The sequence below is a fragment of the Lacerta agilis genome, chromosome 12 (assembly GCF_009819535.1).
Source record: "Lacerta agilis isolate rLacAgi1 chromosome 12, rLacAgi1.pri, whole genome shotgun sequence".
Taxonomy (NCBI): Eukaryota; Metazoa; Chordata; class Lepidosauria; order Squamata; family Lacertidae; genus Lacerta; species Lacerta agilis.
In genome coordinates this window covers 5,980,147-5,997,770 of record NC_046323.1, presented here as the reverse complement: position 1 = coordinate 5,997,770, position 17,624 = coordinate 5,980,147, and the positions used below count along the sequence as shown (strand labels likewise).

The following is a 17,624-nucleotide window of genomic DNA, read 5'->3' as shown; positions in this document are numbered from 1 at the left end:
AGGACAACGAACGATGTGCAGGCCAACTACCTTAACAGTATAATACACAATTTGTGAAGGACTGTCGCGCCCAACAATATAGGCCCTTGAAGAAATCCTCAGAGAAACCTCAGAAGAAACAAAGCCCCACACCCTAATTTCAAAATAAATTCATTTGTATATAATGTTAGGAGGTTTAAAATGCAACGCAGACACATCTGGTGCATTGTAGAGAAGAGTCCCAAATTACATGCTGTGTTTGAGAGTTTTGTTTTGCTCTACAGATTCATACTTTTTGAACAATCCATACGTTTTGCACAGCAGCAAAGGGGTTACGGATGAGGGAACCCATATACATTATGTGCATTTGATTTTTTTTAATTAAAAAAGGTATTTCTACTTAAGTAGTCTGAAATCAAGGCTATACTAGATTTATACTACAGTTAAGCTGGGGGGAAATATATTGATAGGCTTCTTTTCAGACCCTCCGAGTGTCCCTATTTTCCAGGGACAGCCCAAGGTTTTGAGAAGCTGTCCCAGTTTCTGATTTGATCCCAGAATGTCCCACTTTTCCTTAGGACGTCCTCATTTTCACTGGAGAAATGTTGGAGCCAACGAAATAAGTAACTCCACGACCTACAGAAGACATCTGAAAGCAGCACTGTATAGTGAAGTTGTTTTTTTAAAACAACCCCAAAACCCCCAAACATGTTTTACTGTATTGTTTTTTCTATATGTTGGAGGCTGCCCAGAGTGTCAGGGGCAACCCAGTCATATGGGTGGTATATAAATATTATTATCATTACTATTACGGAATAGGAGTCCCCGTTTTGTTGGAGAAATGTTGGAAGGTATGTTCTTTCTGGGAAGGACTAGCGTACTGAAATCGCAGGAGATTGGTATGCATGGTGAAGCTGCCACAGATCTTACATAAACATGCTTGCTCCTTGAATTGGACTTGAGAATTTAAGCCCACCCTGTTTGTGTGATCCGAATCGTGCACGGGTTTGAGCGACTGCCATAAGACTGCAAATTCCTTCCCACTACGAACCGCCGTTTGCGTTAGCCGGCAGCCGAAGCCGAAAGGCCCACGAGGCAGATGCCTGTACGAGAATACCTAGCCCGCCGTAGGCGAGGCGGCTCTTGCGCAGCAGCTCCGACGGCCATCTTTGCTTCGGGCAAGTGGTTCCCTCAGCCTGAAGCCCCATCCTTGTTCAGGATTGGAACAGAAGACCAACAACTGAAACATGAGGCATGTTGCCGGAGGGGCGGGGGGGAAGGACTTTACAAGCATATATGATGAAGGGTGTCTTTTTTTGTGGGGAGGGGGGGGAGAAAGGGGGAATGCCCGTGACAAAAATGGCGGAAACGGAACCCCCATCGACACCGAAGCGATTGGGTGAGGAAGGGCGGGAGGACGGCGGCGGCGGGCAGCATGAAAACGGAGGGAGAGGAGGGGAAAGAATTCTCGCGACATTTCACGCGAGGCCGGAAGAGGCTGCGGACGGGGAGCTGAGCGCAGTCCGCCCGCTCGTTCAGGCCTCCCCTCAGCCCTACGTGTGCGTAGGCGTCGTCGGGCTGCTTGGCGGCTACGCACCGGAGACGGCGTAGGGGGCTTTGGAGAATCGGTAGGGCGGCGGCGGCGGCAGCAGCATAGTAGTAGTAGTAGCAGCAGCCGCAGCAGCAGCACCGCCAGACGACGGACTGAGGGGGCGGGCAGTTCGTTCCGCGCCGCCGCGGCTGAGGGGGACGAACGCCAGCGAGAGCAGCAGCAGCAGCAGCGCCGCCTCGGAGAGCAACCATGGGTGAGTCTCTAGCCCGGGCTCCTAAGGGAGCGGAGGGAAGAAGGGATGGCGGCGCCGGGTGGTGCTGCTGAGGGCGGGCGCCTGTGACAGTTGGAGGGGCGATGGCGGAGGCGGCGGCGGCGGGGTCTCCTGGCCCTCTCTGAGGCGCCCCCGCCCGCCTTTCTTCCGCAGCAGGGAGGAGGAGGAGGAGGAGGAGAAGCCGTGACATGGTGGCCGTGCCTCAAGCTTCCTGCTCGCCCTCTTGGCGGAGACGGGGAAGGTGACGCCTCGCCTCGCCTGAGCGCGTCCACACCGCCCGCCTCCCGCTCCCCCTCCGAAATCCGGTTCGTGGGGGTTTTATTTTGGTTTTTTTAGGGGGTCCCAAGCTCCGTGAAGCAGGGTGTGGGCGATGCCCCCTAGCCTCCAATTCCCCACGAACTCTCTTTTTTAATTTCTTTTTCAAATCTCTCTTTTTTCTCCCTTCTACGCCTGGAAGGCGCTTCTGGCTTACCTCCCCCCCTCTTTTTTCCATTTATTTTTTTACAACGTTTTCCACTCTAGCCTTACGCAGCTCGCTGTGTCTTTCTCACCCTTGCAAGAAATGCTGGCTGCAACCTCATCGCTCTCTCTCTCTCTCTCTCAGTCTCTCTCTCACACACCATTTCCTGCGTCTTATTTTACAGCGGACTCCTTTTCTACTGCTCCCCACCCCGCGCTTTTCTTCTCATTCATTTTTTTTAATGCAGTAAAACGAAAAACGCTTGGGGGAAAAGAGCTGCTTTCTGGTTCCCTGCATCATTCTCTCCTCCCTCCCCCCCCCGGCCTCCCCAGTTTAGTCCCCAAATTTAGGATGGATGGAATTTGATGGGAGGAATCGTAGGAGCGCTGGAAATATGCATGAGGCCAGCTGGGAGGGACCGGGGTAAAAAAGAAATCTCATAACAGGAAAGAAGGAAGGGCAGGAACGAAGGTGTATTAGTCAGAAGTGAATGGGGCTGGACACAGTAATAGCGTGATGCTCCAGGTTTCTGTTAAATAAAAGCAGCTGCAGTGTTGAAAGATGCTTCTTTGGGAGGGAAGCACGTGTTTTTTTTTTAAAGATGGAAATCATGATTTTGCTCCTGTTCTCTGGTCCCACCCTGAAAAAGCAGCTGCACATGAAGAAGCAGTGTGCATATATCATTATGTCCATGGGTATATGTGGCCATGTTAAAATATTTGAATCTGTTGGAAGTGTGGTAAACTAAGACCTCAGTACTGACACTCTTACTTGGGTGTAAGTTCGTTTGAATTCAACTGCTATACAGCTTTTGTATAGATGTGATTAGGATTGCACGGGCGAAAATGTTTGCTTCATTTTGCCATCCTAAAGATGGTTGTTTTTTACACTCTTCTTTTCAAAGATATGTGTAAAAATTTTCACATGTTCATTTTTAAAGAAAAAACAGCTATGTATTGTAGGACTGAAAAATACTGTTTCCATACTCAAACATTTGTTTCATGATACAGCTACTAATCACTTATTTTTCCTAAAGGTGTAATATTTTTACAGGTCTACATCTTTGCTATAGACACAATTTTTACTGAGATTTCATCTTTGAGATATTTATGGGGTATTTATAAATAATTATATCCCAGACCTGTACTTTCAGTAGAAAAACACAATTATACCTTCACAAAATTGCTGTCATTGAGGCTGTTTGTACAGGTGATGCTTGAGAGATTGTGGCTATCATAGGAGTTATGTTACTTCTAAGCACCTAAACAGAAGTGGAATGTGAAACTATGCTTGTTTGGAAGTATTAGAGTTAAAAGGTGTTTACTCCAAAGTGGATAAGGATTGTACTCTCAAGTAACTAAATTTTGTACAGGGTTGTAGCATGTGCCTTTATGCCAGAATTTTCCATGTAGGCCATGGGAATATAATTGGGGGCTGGGTGGGAGTGGAATGCTTTGAAGGCTATGCAGTTATGACGTGGTAAATTGCTTCATGTTTTCTTGTTATCTGACTGCATTTTGAGCTACTAAAAGTTAAGCTATGGAAAAGGATTCTCCATGATTGGCTTCAGAAAATCATAATTTCAAGAGTAACTTTCTGTTACCTGACTTTTATGGTTGTTCCTAGCTGTAGAAATCAAATTTCTTAGTTTGTCCTCTGTAATAAATTTAGAGATGAGATGTTTTCAATGCCTTTTCTTTAGCTTGAAGCTTTGCCTTCAGTGTTGCAAAAGCTGAAAATGATTCTTAACTTTGTAGACTCAAGATCAGTTACAAAGCAGCTCATGTTAACTGCATGGTTTCTAACAAAGCAAGTTTCCCTGCTGAAGTCAGTTAAAAATTAAAACGCAAGCATTGCTTATTATCAGTCAGCTCTGAAAAATAACTGTAGATATGCTTCATCATTTCAGCAAGTTAGCAGGAAATATACAGGCAGGAAAGCCCTGGGGAATTCTTTGGTATTCTGAAGAATTGGTCGTTAATGGCATAGCATCACATCTGCTTTCACATGGCAGCTTTTAAAATCTGGCATACAACTTCATTTGTTCTCAGTTTTCAGTTTGTGTGCATACACTTTTTCTAGTTGGAAAAACATGCACAGATATTCTTTGGTGTTATATATACATTGGGCAGAGTGACCACAAAAAGCCTTATTGTAAAAGGTTACTATCTACAATGGTGTTGACCTAATATCTAGCATTCAAATGAGAACATCCCTCAGTTGTCCTGCTGATCCTGTCCTACTAAATCCATGTCAAGTCTGGTTAAACCAGACTTTGGCAGTTTATTACTGTGTCTTGGATTTACACTCTGCTTGGTGGAATGCTTCAAGGTTGTTTAGTTGGGTTACATTTTCAAATATGAGTTAAGCTTGCAACTCACTTTGTTGTGGTTGCTGTACATATGATTGTCAGACCCTCAATTAATCCAGCTAAATCATGTGATTACTGGTAGCATCGTAAATGTGCATACTCATTATAGTGTAAAGACCGTCATGCAGTGGAGTACGGGATGTCCTTGAAAAGAAATTGAAATCTTTGGTGGTTTTGGTGCACACCATGAGTTTGTTTAGGCACCAGGTGCTTTATTCCTGAGAACTTTGCTCAGGGAAAAGCAGTGCCTATTGAGCAGTTCCAAGTGGCTGAGGCAGCCATATACAAAAGTCCTCCCTTACCTGCAGAACTTCAGTGGCTGGCAGACTATTTCTGGTTGTGGTTTCAGCTGAGCACTAAGAGAAGTTCAGAGACACGTGATGGTGTGACTGTATTGGCATATTTCCAAATTTTACATATGGTTCATGCCTTGTCTGATCATGGGAATCCAGGCTTTCATGTCATAGGGAGAGGGAAAAGAAGTGTGGTATAGTTCAACTATTACTCTGTTCTGCTTGGACACAGGGTACCGTAACTTAACGGAGGGGTCTTATGGATGAAGCCTGAAAAGCCCCACTCCTCCTGATTTTCTGCAACATACTCAGTGGGCTAGAAAGCTCCGATTCTTTCTAGTCAAAGCTGCTTGCTTTATCAAGTATTATATAGGACAGTTGAAAGTACTGCATGGATTTCAGGGTTGGAAATATTGTAACCTTGTTTGATTTTAACTAGTATTGTTGGATTTTAACTAGCCAGGAGATGCAACTTGAAACATACCGGTACTTTCCAACCAGAGAAAGACTACTGTAGTAGCTGAGGAGGTACAGCCAATTGCTTGAGAGTTTGCATTAATGCCTTGGCAGCTCATTAAATCTCTGATAACAGTAAATTTGTTGTTGTTGTTTTTTAAAAATATATAATATAAAATAAAATAAAAACTCAACCCAGTACCCATAGCTAATGTAGGCAATATAGTAAAGCCATAGTAGCATAATGAAATCCAGTTTGTACATCTGGGGTAGCCAGTGTGGTTCCCTCCAGGTGATGTTGGGCTGAAACACCCATCACCTTTTGGCAGTGTGACCAGTGGTAATGGCTGATGGGAGTTGTAGTTACAGCAAGATCTAGAGGGCTTCAGGTTAGGTACGCTGGTATAAATAATGAGGCAGATGTTAAATTATTCCCAGGAAGTCAACAATTTCTGACTAGGATTCGGTTTCTAGAGGATCAGACCAAGTTCTTAGTTCCCTAATATGTATGTGCCTTTCAGAACATCTTTGCCAAGAATCACAGAAGATGAAAGCCACGTTGAAGTTGAATGGATGTGTTTAGTGGAGCTCTAAAATGTACTTTTAAGACCACATCCTCTTCTTCAGTTTACCCACAAAGCCGAATAACTTTAGGTTGTTTGAAAATGTCGTGCATTATGCTTCTGATATCTGAAATTGCTTTAATTAATTTTAACTCATTGGAACTTAAAATTGACAAAGATTTTATGCACTGTAGTTATCTGGAATGACTTTAGATAGATAGATAGATAGATAGATAGATAGATTTGCATACAGAAGTCACAATAACCTTTATTTTGCAATGATGGCTGGAGGCAAAAGTTTCCTACCCCCTGTGGATCACTTTGACAAGTTCACCTGTCACTCACTTGTCACATGACATCAGGTGATTTGACCTCAAAAGAAGAATTGGAAGCATACATCAAGTATTGTCCTAATTGTTCCTTTTCACTTTTGCTTGACTGGTGATTTTCAACCATTGTGTCGTGGCACCCTGGGGTGCCTTGAATGATGGTCAAGGGTGCTGTGGGCAACACTAGCCTCTGTCCCTCTTCCCTTCCCTCCCTCCTCTTATGTTCTCTCATGCCTCTGCCTCCCAAAGGCTTGCAACAGCTGTTTGTTGCAGCAGCCCTGGCCACAAGCTTCCCAGGCGAATGATGCCTCTGGGGCTTGCCAGGGGGTGCTGGTTGCCAGGAGCTGAGGTGGCCTCAGAGTAAGCAAACAAGTGGGCAAGGAAGCCCAACCAGCAAGTCCGCCAGCCCTTGCTATTGGGAATGGACAGACAAGTGTTAGGCTAGGCAGGTAGGCATGCACTGTGCTGGCCTTTCTTGTGCTTGGTGTGTGCAAGGCCTGCCTGGGAGCTGAGTGCCTGTTGCTGAAGGGGAGTCTTTCCACCTGGCAGGCCTGGCAACACCCACTGCTGCTACTGCTGTCTCCCAAGGTAGGTTGCTGGCCTCACATTCACCTTTGGCCATTCTCTGTTAGGCCACTAAGGCTGGGGGCATCCCATTCCCATGCCTCTGTTGCACAGTGTGAGGAGGCACTTCTCTTTGGAGTGGGGGGCAGCTCAGAGACTAGGGGCAGCAGCAGCTGCCTGGTGGACTCCCAAGGAGAGGGGAGGGGATAGGAGGCTGAGGGCACACTTTACAAGGGAGGGTTTTCCAAAAAGGGTGGGAGGCTGCCAGCTCTGCAGACAAGTCACCTAATGTCAGGTGATTGACAGCTGGGCAAACTACCAAATTTGCCAAATGGAGAGGTCTGGTGAGTTTAGCTTACTAAGCTTCAGATTTTGCCATCTGAAAGATAAAGTGGAACTCTTCACTTTTAGGTAAAGGTAAAGTACCCCTGACCATCAGGTCCCGTCGCGGATGACTCTGGGGTTGCAGCACTCATTGCTCTCTATAGGCCAAGGGAGCTGGCATTTGTCCGCAGACAGCTTACAGGTCATGTGGCCGCTTCTGGCGAACCAGAGCAGCGCAATGGAAACACCGTTTACCTTCCTGCCGGAGTGGTACCTATTTATCTATTTGCACTTTGATGTGCTTTCAAACTGCTAGGTGGGCAGGAGCTGGGACTGAGCAACGGGAGCTCACCCTGTCGTGGGAATTCGAACCGCCGACCTTCCAATCGGCAAGCCCTAGGCTCAGTGGTGCTAACTGTGAGAAGGGATCACCTTTATCTGTAGCTTTGCAATACAGTCTACAAGTTTGTTTCTCAGTTAAATACTGGATCTTGGCTTCATATCCATGCCAACCTCTCTGCACATGCATATATTGCACAGGGCAGTTGCAGCATGTGCATTTAGTAGACATATTTTATAAGGCATGGGAACTTGGCTCTTTTCAGTTGGCTAGTTTTCTCTGATCTAGTTCACATAAACTGACATGATAACAGACACACAGTGATCCAAAGAATATCTTAACAGGTTAAGTTGTTGAGCCCACTGATCTTAAATATTTTTTGCCATCCATATGTCAAGTACCATGTTTAGCTCGGAGCTTAAATTATGAATGCTTGTGAATCTACCAACCAAAAAGGAACAATTACTTCCCATCTAATGGGAAGACAATGTTTCAACTGGTATCGGTTTGCCCATGCTTCTGCGATTCACAAGTAAATGGACTTGCACAGGTGTGTATATGAGTGTGATATGAAGTAATGTCTGCTGTATTTAAGAATAGAAATTGCATGTACGGTTGTATATCGGAAGTTGAACGGTATCCAGTCTAGAAGTCCATTTGACTTCCAAAACATTTAGAAACTAAAGCGCAGCTTCTGATTGGCCGCAGGAAGCTCATGCAGCCAATCAGAAATCGCGGAAGTCCCGTCGGATGTTCGGCTTCCAAAAATAGTTTGCAAATTGGAACACTCACTTCCAAGTTTGTGGCGTTCGGGAATTAAAACGTTTGAGAACTCAGCTGTTCGAAAACCAAGGTACGACTGTATAATTCTAGTAACTTTCTTGGCACAGCTTGCTTTAATAGTGAGAAAAGGTTCTTTTAATAAGCAATATATCATGCATTTTAAGCAAGAGATAATAAACTGTAATCTTAACCAGTGTAAACACTAGGATTAGTTGTAAATATATCTTAATTGTTATAGCAACCAATAAACAACTAGTTTTGCTTGGAAATGTCTTAAGTACAAATGGGACCCTTTATTCAGTGATAAGACTGTTGTTGTTTTTTTTACACATGTTGGTAAAGGTAGAATACCTGTACAGAAAAAAATGTATAGAAACCAATCCTAAGTATAGTCAACAACACACTGGGGTTCTGTTCCTGGCCCCCACGTGTGTTGCTGTAGTGTGTATAAGTGTATTACGTCCCACCCCTGTTTACCCTTTTAGTGACATGTTTTGTGATGTTTTCAGTTAGAAGAGGTCCATGTGCAGAGCAGCATGGCTACACTGGAGGCTCCTGATCAGTGTTAGAAACTCAGCTGTTTAAGCTAATCGCCAAATAGCACCTTAAATCTAGATTATGGTCACCACTCTGGAATACCTAACATGGCAGCTGGGGGAAGGAAGACGTTCCCTAGCCAAACTTGTTTCCTGGCTGGAGTGAACCAATTAAACTGTGTGTGCAGTTTTGCTGTGGACTATGCATACTGAAATACCCACAAACACACACACTAGTTCTCTGCCCATTGCTTTCAGGGAAAGTGTTGCTGGAAGGAATTAGAAAACTACTTCTGACAAAGAAAATAAGCTTTGATGGTTTATATGACAGCAACTTAATAACTACAGCAGTGTTTTTCAACCTTTTTTGGGCAAGGGCACACTTGTTTTATGAAAAAAATCACGAGGCACACCACCATTAGAAAATGTTAAAAAATTTAACTCTGTGCCTATATTGACTATATATAAAGTAATTCTCTTGAATAGGAATCAAATAAACACAATTTGTCCCACGGCACACCAGGCAACATCTCGCGGCACACTAGTGTGCCGCGGAACAGTGGTTGAAAAACACTGAACTACAGTAATGTCTGTTTCAAGTTGCTAAGCAACTTCAGCTTTGTTCTAGCACTTACCTTGCCTTCTTTCAGAACATCTGCTTAATGTGAAGTTGAGGGAAGGATGAATATAGAAAATTATTGGTCTCTTTTTCATTAGAGCGGTTGTTAAAGGTCTTTGCTTCTGTATTTTGTACTGTTTTGCCTTCCACTAATGTTGCAAGCTCTCTGCTTCCTGTTTCTGCATAGATTTTCTTAATTGATTTGCATGTTGTGCAGTGGAAGAGCATAGACATTTATGGTTCATAGATGATTCAATGATCATTTTTTGAGTTTCATGTTTGTTCAACTTGGCCAGAGCAGAAATGGTGTAAATTGCTTTAGCAGACTCAGCAAGTGAAATTTTGGAGATCCATAGAATCATCTAAAACTGTACACCATGCTAACAGAACATTAAAGATGAACAAAGTACAACTTTATTCCTTCCTTTTCTGATTTAGGTTGACTTTGATTTTAATAAAACTAGGCTAACAGTGGGAGCAAATACTACCCTTTCTCTATTGATAGAAGATTCTTGAAGCAATTAAATTATAAAACTAAATACAGGAGCAACAAGCAACTACTCACTAATGCAGGCAATACATCTAATCCCTGGTCAGCAGTTAGTGTCTGTCAGAGGACAAAATAGAGATTGAAAGGGAATGAGTCAAGAACCTCATTGTCTCTCCCTCCTCAAAGTTCCATTGTCACCTCTGGACCTTCCATACCTTTTGCGTTCTGCACTGGCAAATTGGATTTGTCCTAGCAGTTGCTGGTTTGTAATTGACATAATAAGAAAGTTATTTGCTTTATGTTCCTATTTTTAGAGAAAATTGACTTGAGATGTGCTATTCAAGGCTGAATAAATCCCAAGAAACTGATTAACTGGACTTCTAGGAATTTGAATTAGTTTTCAAGTCCTGGTAGCATTGAAAAGTGGAATTTTGTACAGTAAGCTAGAGGTTTGCTAGCATAGTGACTAATTTCAACTAAGACTACAGTGTTATATTGGCTTTCCTGCAAGCAAACCCCATTGAACTGAGTGGGACTTCTAAGTAGACATAGCACTGTGTTCTTAAGCATTGTTTTGGAATAATTTATTTTGCAACTTCTTAGTTCCAAGAGGTGTATGGTAGGCTTCATAGTAAACACGTCCTCGAAAAGAATAAATTGTAGTTTATTTTTATTCAAATAATCAAGGTTCATATCTAGAGATGTGGGATGTAAATTTAATACAAGAAAAAAATCAACAGCTGAATTGATACAGTACTTCTCAAATGACTATTCCTAGGAAATGCACACACAAATGAGCATGTTAATAGTTTTCAACGCCCCTTTAAAATTAAAATCTAAGTAATGTATCAAGCTGTCATGTTGTAAAGTATTTAGTAATTTCCAAGTGAATCTTTGAATCAGTGTGGAAATGTTTCATTCCAACCAAGTTCTCTCTGATTTCGTTTTCCTGATGTAAACTAACTTAGTTTGAGTCCAACCATTGTAAATGAATATGGTAGATTAAATCTTGGTTGACTTTAAATTTAAGAAAATAGAAAACTTTCCAGAAAATGCACATCACTGTTTATATCCCTGTACCATCTAAATCGCATGAGTCATGCTGGGAGGAAGGGGATTAGGAGTTGAAAGTATAGTTGAGGGTATCACACAGGAACTTGCCATACCTACACCATATGAACTTCACTGGTCTCTGAAATCACCCACTGAGGCCCTATTTGCATGCCTGCTGGTGAGTTTGGTCAGGCTGCTGGGAACATGAGAATGTGGCCTTTTCTGTTGTGACTCCTCTCCTATTGAACACCCTCCCCTATTTTGGCTCCATGCATTTTCAGTCTGCTTTCAGTTAGATAGCCAGTTGGGGTTTAAATTGACTTTTTTTCTTAATATGATAAGATTTTTTACATGCCTGATTTGTATGTAGTTTTAATGACTGAGTTGACAATGTTTTATTTTTATTGTCAATTGCTGTTTGCATCTCATGATAAAGCATAATCCATGTGAACAAAAGTGTCCTGCTTTGCTCTCTCAGTGCTTCTGGTTGCAGTGTGCTTGGAGCAACAAGCCACAAGCCATGTTCACACCTGAATTCACGGTTTCCCCTAAAGAAACTATCATCATTAAGCCAAGAACAATCCTTGGTTAGCACTTGGTTGTTTGGGGATAACTGGTTTGACACAGCAAGTCAAAGTTTGTGATTTGTTGCTCCCAGACTAGGCAGGAGTGGGGAAGGACCTATAGTGGTGTGCATGCTGCTTGTTTGTGTTAAGACGTAATTCAGCCTTCATGCTAGTTTTGAAGTGATGTGTGATTTAGTCAGATAGTTACTTCAGATTGGAAGATCTCAACAGAAATCACAAGAAGCCTTGTGAACAATTGAGGAAGGCCATAGGACTTTCAGAAGTAGACCATTTTGTTGGTTGTCTAGGCAACCAACTGATCTGCTTTTTCAGGCACTTTGGGAAATGCTGGACTTGACTTTAGGCAAGATGACAACATTTTAGCTCTGCAAGCTAGGTTTCCTTATTTCAAGTTGTAGCAGCTAACTTTTTTGCTTGGTGCTATTCGTTGCTCAAATGATAGAAAGGTTAGTAACAGGCAGGTGTTTCTTTTATAGTTTGGAAAATTGAAATAAAAATACTGTTCCACCTTCCTGGTCTTAATAATTTATTATTTATACCCCACCCATCTGCCTGGGTTTCCCCAGCCACTCTGTTAAAATACAATAATCTATTAAACATTAAAAGCTTCCCTAAACAGGGCTGCTTTCAGATGTCTCCTAAAAGTCTGGTAGTTGGTTTTCTCTTTGACATCTGGTGGGAGGGTGTTCCACAGGGCGGGTGCCACTACTGAGAAGGCCCTCTGCCTGGTTCCCTGTAACTTGGCTTCTCGTAGCGAGGGAACCGCCAGAAGGCCCTTGGCACTGGACCTCAATATCCGGGCAGAACGATGGGGGTGGAGACACTCCTTCAGGTATACTGGACCGAGGCCATTTAGGGCTTTAAAGGTCAGCACCAACACTTTGAATTGTGCTCGGAAATGTACTGGGAGCCAATGTAGGTCTTTCAAGACCGGTGTTATGTGGTCTCGCCGGCCGCTCCCAGTCACCAGTCTAGTTGCCGCATTCTGGATTAGTTGTAGTTTCCGGGTCACCTTCAAAGGTAGCCCCGCATAGAGTGCATTGCAGTAATCCAAGCGAGAGATAACTAGAGCATGCACCACTCCGGCGAGCACGCGAAACAGTCCAAGGCAGGTAGGGTCTCAGCCTGCGTACCAGATGGAGCTGGTAGACAGCTGCCCTGGACACAGAATTAACCTGCGCCTCCATGGACAGCTGTGAGTCCAAAATGACTCCCAGGCTGCGCACCTGCTCTTTTGGGGCACAGTTACCCCATTCAGGACTGGGGAGTCCTCCACACCCGCCTGCCTCCTGTCCCCCAAGAACAGTACTTCTGTCTTGTTAGCTGCCATCCATCCTCCAACTGCCTCCAGACACTCACATAGGACCTTCACCGCCATCACTGGTTCTGATTTAATTTGCTGCTGCTGTAGAATTTTTAAATTGGTGAAGCCTTTATGCCTATGGACCAGTTACATGTGCATGAACAGCATACTTCAGGTGCTGCACATATGGAGAAATTGAGAGTTCTGTAAACATAGGCTCTCTGTTGCTGAGGTGTACAGGCATTTTGTACCAAGTGCACAGTTGAAGCACAGGCTTGGAGAGATGGATGGATATACATGCTCGCTCACTCATTCTAAAATGCATAGGAAATGTGTTATTTCTTTAAGCTTGTTTTAGACTTACCGGTAAGTAGTGAGAGGAAATGGATAAACGTTGGTCCAACTACCTAGAAGATGCTTGTGACATTCCTTTGACCACTATATGTGGAGGTAGTGTGATGCAAACCAAGTAGCTGGCTAATATTCAGCAGCAGCATATTTAAGAAGTTCTCCATTTGGGCTTGGGCAGCCGAACACAAGGGCTATGTGTAGGAGTCAATAGATGGAAAGGGTTGAATGAGTTGCCAGTTGAGGATGCAGTTTGACTAGCTTGTCAGATAATTCAAGGGTTTATGAGACTGGTACAGGGTTATGTATATTCATCTTGCATCGTATTTATGGTCTTCTCATAATGTGCAGGTTGTTCTTTCAATCTGTCTCCATGTTTAATTTTTAAGGCATATTATGTTTGTTACGGGATTCTTCGTACTGCACTTTTATGTTTAAGGAACCGAACTTTTCTATTACATTGTATGTCAACTAGTGAAACAGTACTAGAAAGCTCATGAGGATTTCCCAGTGAATAGCATACAGAATCATCTGGAGCATCACAGAAAGCTATGATAGCTGTAACATTGACTATTTGTCTTTGCCCTGCAGCTGTTTGATCTTACCAATCCCTTCATTGTTTTTGATTATTTATTAAAAACACTGCTTATCTTGGGGCGCTGTACAACAATATCAAAATGCATTAGGTGGATAAAAATCAATGATTTTTAAAAATATATTAAAAAATCAGATTTTTTAAAATTTAAATTGGATTTTTAAATAAAATGCTTTGGGAGGAAAAATCTTTCCAAAGATAGTTTTCTATTTAAGTGACATTATACCGGTAGTCCAAAGACTATTCATCAGGAAATAAGGATTTGTTTTAAGTTTTTCATGTATGCTAAAAAAAAACCTCAATCTAAGTTGTTGGGTTTTTTTTAATTGTTTAACCACATCACTTAACAAACATGGATCCATATGCTATAATGTTATTGTTTTAGTTAAATAAATTGTTTAAATTGTTATGAAGGAAATGATTATTTTTCTCCTTCCAATCAAGTACAGCAGAAAAGTTATCCAAATATAAACAGTTAACTTCTTAAACCTTACCATAATTTCATAATTATCTGTCTATGTATTTCTAATAGTATAACCAAATCAGTATTTTTTGATATAACTGTAAAAACTACTCTGAAAATTTAATATTCTAAAAATGAAACCTTCCTCTGGTTGTGAATATGAAGACTATACCAGCAAGAACAAGTCTTTCTGCAAAAAAGAAAAAAAGATTTAAATCAAATATGACTGACTAGTGATTTAAATCAATTTGATTTAAATCAAATCCACCCTGAAATGCATGCCAAAACATTAGAATACAGGAAGAAGAGTAGGGCAGAGTTAAATTATAACACCCTGAGATAAAGCATGAGTGACCAGCTGGATAGCTTAGTTGGTTAGAGTGTGGTGTTGCTAACACTAATGTTGCAGGTTTGATCCCCGTATGGGACAGCTGCATATTACTGCATTGCAGGGGGTTGAACTAGATGATCCTCAGCATCTTTCCAACTCTATAATTCTATGATTAATTGAAGACTATGGAGCACAATGTGTTTTAAAAGACACTTAAACATCATTAATGTGGATAGTCTCAGAAGTTCTTGGGGAAGGCAGTTGAAGTTTCATAGAAAATACCCTCCCTCTAGTGGTCGCTAGTTATACTTCCATAGGCTGCAACATGACCTGGAGAGCTTATAATAGTGGTGATTGTGTAAATCAGTAGGAACAAAGGCACCATTTCAGGTATCCTTGTCTGAAGTTGTTTTATGTTGATCTTACATAAATTGTTGACTTGTGTTCATTGGATGTCATCCGAGGATTCCCCCTTAAGGTCTGGTGCCACAGAGTACCTGCAAACTTTTTTCACTGGGTGAGTCCTGGGAAGAAAAATGGCAGAAATAATATTTTTATCATAATATAATTACTGATTTGGCATTTGTGATGACTGCATGCCATTAAAAACCTTCACTGGACATTCTTAAACAGAAGTTGGATGGCCGTTAGGGATTATTTAACTGATTTCTGCATTGCAGGAAGATGGAATAGATAGATGGAATAGATAATTTTCTTGTTTCCAACCCTCTTGCAACAGATCTAGAACTGTGTGCAAATGCATATTTTGTACTAGTAGTTTAGGTACCAGATAATGTACTAAAAAAAACAGAGTATAGCTAACTGTGTGTCCTGAACAATTGTAAGTAACTCTTCTTTTCCTGTCTTCTTTATGAAAATCTGCACCTGCCTGATATTGCTGAACTGCTGGAATTCATCACCTACTATGACTTTTGGCTGTATCTTGTCTATATCTGGATGGTTGGAATGATGGAAACACATTGTTTACAAAGTAGCTGTAAGTATCTTGATTTTTCAAGCAACTGTGTGCAGCCCATTCTCCTTCATATATGCCTTTGTTACAAGGGATCCAAATGGATTTTCCCAAGGTAGCTATTCTGTATAAGGGTACTGCCTTTCTCCAGCACTCAGACAACATATCTGTTTCTTAGGAAACATTACTTCCCCCCTTTCCTACCCCTTCAGTATGTCTGTTACTATGATGACTGTTATGTAGAAGTGCTACTGGACACGTATTGGCTAATATCAGTGACATTCCTCATGGGAAGTGATATTACTTTACCCACACCTATTATTTTTAATAGCCTGTACTTTAAAAAAAAAACTTGAGGCAGGTGATAGTGTTATCTTAAATGCTCATTGGGACTAAAATTTCCCAGAAAATATTCCATTTCTGAAAATGTATTTTTCATAAAATTTAATAAATGGGCATGATAACATTAGATAGTTTCAAAGTTGCAGTTATATCGAAACCTTCTTCATTTGTTCCATTAACAATGGGAGATAGAATTACAGGTTCCCCACCCCACCCTCAACCACTGTGCTTCTTCTGCCCCTGCCTTTCACCTCAACATTTATAGAGGGAACTTGGTACAACTGTGGTGGCTAATACATGCATAGTATTCTAGATACCATTTTGTTCAATATTTGGAAGTTGAGGGCAGCGCCGGTGGGTACAGTCCTGCTCCCCCTCCCCACGTTATGTGGACAGATCAAGATAAATATTAAGACCAAGAAAATGTCATATTTGATTATATCTAATAATCACTTCGGGTGTAGTATGCTTAATACCTTAATAATAATAATAATAATAATAATAATAATAATAATAATAATAATATTTATTATTTGTACCCCGCCCATCTGGCTGGATTTCCCCAGCCACTCTGGGCGGCTTCCAACAGAAATCTAATACAAAAAAATCAAACATTAAAAACTTCCCTAAAAAGGGCTGCCTTCAGGTTTTTTCTGAATGTCAGGTAGTTGTTTATTTCCCTGACCTGTGATGGGAGGGCGTTCCACAGGGCGGGCGCCACTACCGAGAAGGCCCTCTGCCTGGTTCCCTGTAGTTTTGCTTCTCGCAGTGAGGGAACCGACAGAAGGCCCTCGGCGCTGGATCTCAGTGTCCGGGCTGAATGATGGGGGTGGAGACACTCCTTCAGGTATACAGGACCGAGGCCGTTTAGGGCTTTAAAGGTCAGCACCAACACTTTGAATTGTGCTCGGAAACGTACTGGGAGCCAATGCAGATCTCTATAGTTTTAGTGCACTTTATATTTTCCTAATTGAATCTTTCAGTTCAAATATATTTTGGCTGCTGAAATTTTTTGTAAAATTAACACAACTTATTTATTTGGTTTTCATTTACTAATGTAAGTCGAGTTAGCATCTCATTATATTTAGGACATTGGAATTACCTTATGTACTTGCTTATCTGTTAGAGCTTCTTGCTGCGAGTGGCCTGCCAGTGAGGCAAAAACCCCATTACTGCTGTTCACCCCATCACTTACTCCTGTGCTTCTTTTTAAAGTTTTCCTCTGGTCTTTGAAAGTTGTACAGTCCTCAAAAAAAATAGAGAGAGAGAGAGAGAGAGAAATCTTTTTCTTCCCCTTTCCAGAAGGAGAGCAGGATACTTCCTTTTCAGCAGTTTTAATCCTGCTTTTCGTTAAATGGGGATGAGAAGTTTTGTTGCTGCTGCCAGCATGATCATAGGTGACGAGGTATAGTTCTGTATTGTGTGAAAAAGCTGATCCAATTGACAACTCCTGCTTTATGTATTAAAATAATAATCTTGAGCTGGCATTGTAAAGGCTTTCTGGAGAACAAAATGCTTAAGGAAATGTTAGCAAAGAGAGCTTTGTTAACTTCTGAATTTTATTTCTTCAGTCTAAAATAACAGTTAAATGGATAGTAGGAAGCCATAACTATGCTGTTGCACCCACTGTTTTTAAACCACACAGCTGAGACTCTCTTAGTTCTTCCTAAAATGAGAGCTGGCTCAAAACAAGCAGTTG

The 17,624-nt window shown here is 41.9% G+C and overlaps 1 protein-coding gene across 6 annotated transcripts in view; it reads left to right on the top strand.

Moving 5' to 3' along the window:
- The first annotated feature begins 1,471 nt into the window (after positions 1–1,471).
- The window catches only part of SEPTIN7 (septin 7), a 53,002-nt gene continuing 36,849 nt past the window's right edge, over positions 1,472–17,624 (top strand). For 2 of the 6 annotated variants that reach the window (XM_033166266.1, XM_033166265.1), the window contains exon 1: positions 15,669–15,698. In XM_033166266.1, coding sequence (XP_033022157.1) covers positions 15,684–15,698 — 15 coding nt within the window. In that variant the 5' untranslated portion in view covers positions 15,669–15,683. Of the gene's footprint in view, positions 1,785–3,888; positions 3,891–8,820; positions 8,828–15,602; positions 15,608–15,668; positions 15,699–17,624 lie in introns of those variants that run through there. The other 4 variants (XM_033166267.1, XM_033166270.1, XM_033166269.1 and 1 more) reach the window with 4 other exon arrangements.